This window comes from Fukomys damarensis, unplaced genomic scaffold (assembly GCF_012274545.1).
Source record: "Fukomys damarensis isolate Sample0158 unplaced genomic scaffold, DMR_v1.0_HiC HiC_scaffold_16, whole genome shotgun sequence".
NCBI lineage: Eukaryota > Metazoa > Chordata > Mammalia > Rodentia > Bathyergidae > Fukomys > Fukomys damarensis.
Genome location: NW_022900928.1, coordinates 119,405,904 through 119,413,537, shown reverse-complemented (window position 1 = coordinate 119,413,537; position 7,634 = coordinate 119,405,904). Strand labels below are relative to the sequence as shown.

The 7,634-nt window shown below is 50.6% G+C and overlaps 1 protein-coding gene across 2 annotated transcripts in view; it reads right to left on the bottom strand.

Annotated features, from left to right (window-relative positions):
• The window catches only part of Stk11ip (serine/threonine kinase 11 interacting protein), a 17,091-nt gene that overhangs the window by 7,457 nt on the left and 2,000 nt on the right, over positions 1-7,634 (bottom strand). For both annotated transcript variants that reach the window (XR_004517528.1, XM_010611815.3), the window contains exons 3-17: positions 6,742-6,947; positions 6,465-6,539; positions 6,091-6,186; positions 5,662-5,769; positions 5,499-5,570; positions 4,428-4,554; positions 4,123-4,226; positions 3,922-4,017; positions 3,696-3,737; positions 3,353-3,499; positions 3,093-3,177; positions 2,173-2,538; positions 1,806-2,011; positions 1,437-1,553; positions 1,140-1,317 (exon numbers count right to left, since the gene is read on the bottom strand). Coding sequence is in view for 1 of the 2 variants with exons in the window: in XM_010611815.3 (XP_010610117.1) it covers positions 1,140-1,317; positions 1,437-1,553; positions 1,806-2,011; positions 2,173-2,538; positions 3,093-3,177; positions 3,353-3,499; positions 3,696-3,737; positions 3,922-4,017; positions 4,123-4,226; positions 4,428-4,554; positions 5,499-5,570; positions 5,662-5,769; positions 6,091-6,186; positions 6,465-6,539; positions 6,742-6,947 (2,025 nt within the window). In the remaining variant the exon portion in view is untranslated. The remainder of the gene's footprint in view (positions 1-1,139; positions 1,318-1,436; positions 1,554-1,805; positions 2,012-2,172; positions 2,539-3,092; positions 3,178-3,352; positions 3,500-3,695; positions 3,738-3,921; positions 4,018-4,122; positions 4,227-4,427; positions 4,555-5,498; positions 5,571-5,661; positions 5,770-6,090; positions 6,187-6,464; positions 6,540-6,741; positions 6,948-7,634) is intronic.

Genomic DNA, 7,634 nt, shown 5'->3' with positions numbered 1-7,634 from the left:
AAAAACAAAAAAAAACCACAAAACACAAAAAAAAAAAAAAAAAAAAAAAAAAAAGCAGCCCTTTCGAACAACAAAAAAACCTCCCTACCCAATTTTGCAAACAAGAAAAGAATAAATAATTCACATGAGTCTACCCAAGACCTTATAGATGAAGATAACAGCAGCTTCCACATGAGGGACCTTTGGTTTACACAGGCGCTGTGCTTGATGCTTTACTGTCTCACCTAAATCTCATAAAGTGCACCAGGGGCTGGGCTCATGTTCTTCAGTTAGATGAGGTAACTGAGGCTCAAATCAAAGGAGAATGAAGCCCACAGTAGTGTGCATTAGAAATGCCACCACAGAGGGGACTGCAGGAGCCGTGGGACCTGTGGAGTAGAATACAGCCCAGGGCCCTGGCCAGGTAGAGGCTGCTGCTCACCTAAACCTGGCAGATGAGCCATGGGCCCTGCTGGGCTGCAGCCTCCTGGTCAGGCAAAGGGGTAGGGAGCAGAACAGCATTCTATTTTCTAAACAAAACCTCAGGCCCTGCTGCAACTGCTACCAGGAACAGATATGTGGTAAAAATCATGCATTGTAACCCAGCTGTTATCAAGAACGTTCTTTTCCTCTTCGATATCTTCTCAAAGACCTTGCTTTTTGATTGGTCTATAATGGAGAAATCTGTTGTTTTTAAAGAACAGAATATAGAGAGATGCTACAAGGCTCACTTTGCTATCGGGCAAATTACAAGGTCAGTCACAGAAAGACAAACTACTCCGGTTCCCAACGCATCTTACGCAAAGCCATTGTGCTCAGAGGGCAGCATGACAACCCGCCACTGCAGCAGCTCATTAGGTTCTATGTCAGCTCTGAAATATTAGCCAAACAACGCTAAAAAACCTTCAAGTTATGAAAAAATAATGAGGGTGCTTGAGCCCAGGTACAGAAACTACATTTCTTGATTTTGAGAGAAAAACAAAAGCCCAGGGCATAGCTTTGATTCTCTTTTTCATAAGTGTAGCAGGCAGACATTTCTATTTTTCCTCCTAGCAGCCCCGTGGCTCCCTCTCCTCCAGGCCTTGCTCCCTGGGGCTCCCCCACGCCCCCACTCAAAGCCGCTTTCCCTGCAGTCAGGCGGCTAAGGGCAAGGCTGGTACCTGTCTTTTGAAACAACGGCCTCCAGCCTTCCTCACTGTCCAACCCCAGACTCGGCTCCTCTGGCCTGAACTCGAAGCCACAGCGCAGACACTGGAAACTGCCTCCCAGTGGGCTGTGGGCCTTCCCAAGCTGCTGCTGTGCTACTGTGGTAAACGGGGTCAGCACATCAAGAAACTCCTGAAAGAGGGTGATCAGGAGGCAGCTGTGAGCAGGTGGACCCCGGAAGACACCGTTGGCATGACTGGAAGTCACTTCCTTGGCTCTTCCCATCTCCCCCACAGCCTCCGCCCCATCACCTGGGCAGCCACATGGGCATCAGGCTCCAGCACAACGTAGCGACGCAACTGCCGGTCAGGGCAAATGTAGGCGAAGCGCAGCACGAGGACAGGGGCCCTTGGGAGGTGATCCGAGCCCTTCACAGCAAGGGGCCAAGGAACAAAGAGGTCAGGGTTACAATGAGCATGGGGGAAACAGTAACACTGGAGCCTATGCAAATGTTACTGCTGGCATCCAAGCACTAGTAAGGAGCTCCTCAGCCCAGCCTCCCCAAACCACCTGTAACTGCACTCTGCCCCCGACCAGTGCCCCTCCTCAGCTGTCAAACTGGCTCCTGGATAACCAGCACCTCATCCAGAAGCAGCTCCCACTCCAGCCCCACCACTCACCTCTGGCACTGGTTCTCTTTGGGTTGGGCTCTCAGGCTCTAGCTCAGCTGTCACCAGACTCTGCAGCTCCAGCTGCCCAAGGGTTCGAGCGGCTTGGAGTTCCACCTCAACCAAGTGGGCAGAAGTGACCCGGAGAAAGCATTCTGTTCCCTGCACCCCCCCAGGCCTCTGCAGGGGACACACCAACATGGGGCGACAGAGCTCAGCTGTGGAGAGAGACCAAGAGAAGAGCTTAGAGGAAGCCAAAGTATCCAGACTCTGCCCTACCTGAGTGGGTGGAAATCCAGCCAGCATGACCTTGCAAGAATCTCCCAGACGTTCCAACATCACCTGGCCTCAGCTTCCCCAAAGGCTGAAGGAAGCTCACCTTCCACTTCCTTCCGTTCCTGCCCTTCTTCCTCTTCCTCTTCCTGCCCCTCCTTTGCTCCTTCTTCTTTTTCCTGTTCCTCCTTCTCCTCTTCCTCTTGGGGTTCCGTCTCCTTCCTGCCCGTCTCTGCCACTTTCAGTTCTGACCCCTCAGACCCTCTGACTTCCTTCTCTGAGACCAGAGGGCTGGGAGTCTCAGTGCCCAGGGCATCTGGAGGAGAAGTGCTAAGGGCAGGAGTCTTAGAAGTGCTCCGAAGGGGACTCACAGAGGCCTCCAGGTGGTTCCTATACTGCAGCCAGTCACAGCCAAACCTTTCCCGGAAGCTGTTCAGGAGCTCGAGTTCCCGGTGTTGTTGCACAAACAATCCTAGGCAGAGGGAGGATGGTGAACTGGGTAGGTTCTGGCCCTAGCCCCTGCCATACCCCACATGACCCCAGCCTCCTTCTGTGGGTACTCCTACATGTGAAGCAAGGGTTGCGGGGTGTTACAGGCTTCACATCAGTAGCTTGTCCCCAAGTGTGGAATGCTGTGGTCACATATAAACCAGGATCACACAACATACAATACTTTTGGAAATTCACAAAATAGAGCACCTCGAGGCCCTGAGATGGCCTGCAGGGAAGAAAGCTACTTTATTTTGTTTGACCTAGCACTTTCCAGACTTATCTGGCCACAAATTAATTTTATTATATGACCTTTTAACACCTTACAAAGTTAATGTTCCTCGAAAACCTTTGGAAAATGCAGCTTGGGAGCAGTTCCCTCTCCTTTCCCTAAACTAAAAGAACAACAGACAGGCTAACAAATCTTCTACAATGTTCTATGCCACCAGAAAATCAATTTTCTCTTAACAGACCTTCACAGTAACCTCAAGATAGTTGAAGGGGTCACAGCAGGGCAGTGGAGGAAGGCTGACCTACCAGCTGGGGAGGGATCCAGGGTTCGGGGCTCCAGGTCTGTATCACTGGGCTCAGAGATGCTCGCCTGCCTCACACGGACTCGGCTCTGGGTTGGGCAGAGGGACAGGGTTCTACGAACTCTAGGGCCTCCATCCATGGTCACCCACCCAACTACAAAAACCTCCCCAGCTACTAACAAGGATATGGTCATACTATTACCAATCCAGGGCCCTGCAGAGGGACTCAACCCCAGGCATGTGGCAGCAAGGGATACCCCTTACCTTAACCTTACGAAGAGGGGCCTGGGCCGCAACACCCCCTGAAGAGAGGCTGTCACTCAGCTCAGGGCCACCTGAGGTTTCAGTGGTACTCCCCAAGGTCCATGGCTGAGGCGGGGCCAAAGGGCCAAGCCCCGAGGATGTGGAGGTCTGGCATGTGACAACAGGCAGAAGAAAGAGACTGAGGTCAGAGGAGCACCTCTGCCCTGCCCAAGGTAGCCAAGAAGTGGACCCTACTTTCCACCGACCAGGAAGACCTTTCCCAGCCACCCCCTCCCCAGGCAGCGCTCTCCCTTCCCATCTTTTCCCATCAGTCCTTGCTATCCTATTACCCTGCTGCACAGACCTGAAAATCCTTCAGTGACAGGACCTCACCATCAAGAAGGAACTGCACAAAGACAGAGAAGGAGGGGACAGTGCTCAAGGAGGACCCAGCCCCAGCAAGTACCCATACTTACACAGCAGGTGGTCAGGTCCTTGACCCCTCACCCAGGGATGGCAAGACTGTATAGGAACAGGGAAGGGCTGGGCAGGAGAAGGGGAAATGGAGTGGATACAAGACAATCACTCACACCGTGAGCAGCATCCCGGACCCGGGGTGACAAGTACTGGATGGTGGCCACGCGATGTGCAGGATGAAACCACAAAGGGTTCCCCTCCAGATAGAGCTGAGGGACAGGAAGAGAATGAGATGGGCCTGGGTCTTCTGTGTGAAGAAGGCACTGACCTTCGACACAGGAGGGCCAGACACAAAGGTGGCTCCCACATGTCACCTTGCGGAGCTCGGCCAGTAGGCACAGTGGCCACAGCTCCCTGTGTCCTTCCAGCAGATTGTATGCCACATCCAGATGCTGCAGGTTCCTCAGCTGCTCCAAGCCTGGGGCAGAGGTGAGAGGGGAGGAAAGCGTATGCAGGTGAAAGCCCAGGTGAGTGGGCGTAGGGGAGTGTGTGTTGTGGGAGGGTAGCCTCAGCCCTTTCTGAGGCTCAGAGAATCATGGTCCCTGGGCTATCCCACATCTCACGCGGGCCCCATACTCCCTGCTTACCATACATTTGCTCCACCACACACCCTGCTCACCTTGCAGGCTCTGGAGCTCATTGCCTCGAAGTATCAAGGTCCTCAGGGCAGCCCCTGAAGGTCCCATTCTTGGCACCAAGTGCAGGTAGTTATAGGAGATGTCCAGATGACACAGCTCAGACAAATCCTGCAGGAGGGTAGGGAGGACACAGATTCTCATTTTGACCAAACTCGAGTCAGGGTCCTCTGAGCCCTCTTCACTAGGCATCCATCTCAGCCTATAAAAACTGAAGACTCTCAGCACAAATGACTTTACCCACCCGTTCCCTTGAACAAACACTGGCATAGTTCCAACAGCTCTGGGGTGCGGCCCCTAGGATGGTGACTCCAACTCCCTTAAGTTCCTGCCTGGGAAAACAAGGCTACCCATAGAAATTTACTGTTTGTTCCAGCCAACACCTGAAAACAGGGCCCACCTCCCAGTCTCTGTGGGAAAGAACAGATTAAATTAGGCAAGGGCCCATTAGTTAGCAAACCCCAATGGCTTACTTTTCATACATTTCTACTTGCCTGAGGCTGCACAAGCACCTCCCTCTTATCTTCCTAATCCTTCATTCTCCATTTAAAATGCCCAGTCACCTCTGCACAAAGTGGAGTTCAGTTCACATTGTATCCTCTTTCCTACTACAATAGTTTATTACTGATTAAAATCTGTCTTTTCCACTTTAACTAGTACCCAGCTATGTTTGTATTTGAAAGGGAACCAAAAGACATGGGAAAAGGGTTTGTTATCCTCATCATTGCAAAAGCTACAATTTTTAAGCAAGGAACCAGGCTGAGTACCGAGTATTCTTCACAACCATTTAAACATACAAAACCAGGTACTCTCCTATGATTTTTACTTTACAGGTGAAGAAAACAATCTAACTTGTCCCAAGTCGCACAGGCATTAAAAGCTGAGATTGGAACTCTACCTCATCTTGCTAGTGCCCCAACCCCCAAACACCACCTGCCAGGACATGGCTCCACCCAGAAGAACAGTGCCAAGTACAACACAGGCGGATCCAGGGGAGAGCGTGAGAGCAGAGAAATCCAAGGTCTGGGTGCCCTGGCGCCACTGCTCACACTCACCATCAGGAAGCCTTTGCAGTCCTGCACTCGATTGTGGCTCAGGTTTAGGAAGCGCAGAGCTGACAAGAGATGCTGAGGAGGACAGGAAGAGGAGGCACAGAAAGGACTTTATACATGGCACTCTCCTCCCTAAAGCCCCTTCCCTTCTCTCTAAACCACTCACCAGGGAGCCGTCTAAGGCAGTCAGGGCATTGTAGCTGAAGTCGGCAGAAAGCAAAGCCAGCCAGGGAAGGGCAGAGCAGAGGTCACCGCCACAGGCTGAAAGGAGTTCCTAGGCAGGGCACAGACATTTCATTATCCCATTCTCACCCTCCTCCCCATCATCTATCATTCATTCATACTTTATACATCCGGAGATGCAGGCATAAAGAAAGCCCAGGTCCTTTTCCCCAAGGAATGCACTGTGAGGAGAGTGAGGAGGCAGACACTAGAATATCTGATACAGTATGGCAGGTGTGACTGTAAATATATGGACAGGCAGAGAGTACTTCTGGGGTCACAGGAGCATGTGCAAATGAGAATGTTAGAACTTCATCTTCTGTGTCTCTGAGGACAAAGCATGTCCCCTCCCCTGCCACCTTGGCCTCCTTACCTCTAATGCCTGGAGACTCTTGCTGCAAATCAGGGTCTCCAGCTGAGAGTAGATGCCCTGGAGGCCACGCAAGCAGTGGAGGGGGACACCTCGGAGCTAGAGCAGGGGAAGGAAGGGAGGAAGACAGAGCCTCACAGAAGTAAAAGACTTCATCCCTATCTCCCATGAAGAGGAAGAGGGAGAAGATGACAAAGCCCAGCTACAGAAGCTTTCAAGGAAACATTAAATAGAAGATCTTGGATACCACATTACTGCAGAACAATGGTATACTCAGGCCTGGCCTCCTCACCAAAAGAGGAAACTTTTCTGTCCCCATCCTCAAGTGATTGCCTACACTGTGTTTTATGCACCAACATCCTCCAAGTCCCCCATACCTCCAACTGCCGAAGAGACTTGAAGGGAAAAATCTTGATGGGCCCTGGGAGGCCAGGCCCAGGGATATGGACCAGCTAAGAGAAAAAGAGTCAGGTTAACGAGGCATGGCACTCTCCCTTTCCTTAGCATCCCTTCCTCGACACAACCACCCATATCTCTAACATAATCTGGATCTCAGCCCTGCATGCTCCTGGCACCCCTACCCCCCCCCCAAGTAGACTCCATCACTCCCGAACCTCTGGGCACATCCTGCCTGTTCTATCCCCATGTCAGAACCTTGAGTGAAAGCGTTTTCTGCAGCACATCAAAGAGGAACTGAAGTTGAAGGATGATGGGGGAGTCGGCAGGGTGGGAGGGCAGAGCCACAAAGCCTGTCTGGCTAGGACCCCATGGCCCCAGGTACAGCTCAAACACTCGATTCAACTGCTGCAGCGTGACAGTCAGCAGGCTCAGTGTGCTACAGCCAGACAGTACCACATCCCCTGCAAAAAAGAGGGGCAGACAGGAGAGAAAACATAATAAAAAGGTCTGTCGCTTGTTCTTAGGAGTGGTGACCAAAAATATACCCATTCCAATTCATATGGTAGACCTTCCACTGTAGGATCAAATTTTCTATTTCCTTCCCAGCTCAATAATAGCTCTGCCATCTTAAAAAAAAAAAGTCTTGGCTCTTCAGCCTGATATATAAGACTGTTTTACTATGTGATTCCAATGCATTTTTCCAAATTCTTTCATCTTCTGCTCAAATGAGCCTGATCTACTCATAGGGCTGGAGCTACCACCAGCATGGCTCACAGCTCTCTTGATTCTAATACACTTCCTTCTACTACCCAGATAGAGATCAACTGCACTCACCTAGGAAGCCTTCTCAGTAACACCACTGAGTTTCCATGCTGTAATCACTCATTTTTACATAATAATCAACTGTTGATCAAGCAATATTGAAATGCATGTCACAGAAAAAATACCCATTTGTTACAGCACTAAGGTATTGCTATTGCTACATTAAAACTGCTCTTTCTAATGAGACTGTCATCCTTGAGGGTATCTTTTGGTCACCTTGGCACTTCTCATTATACCTAAAAAGGTCCAATGAAAAGCTAGGCATGGAGATTGCTTTTAACTTTTGCTAAAAAAAAAAAAAAAAAAAAAAAACAAAAAAAAAAAAA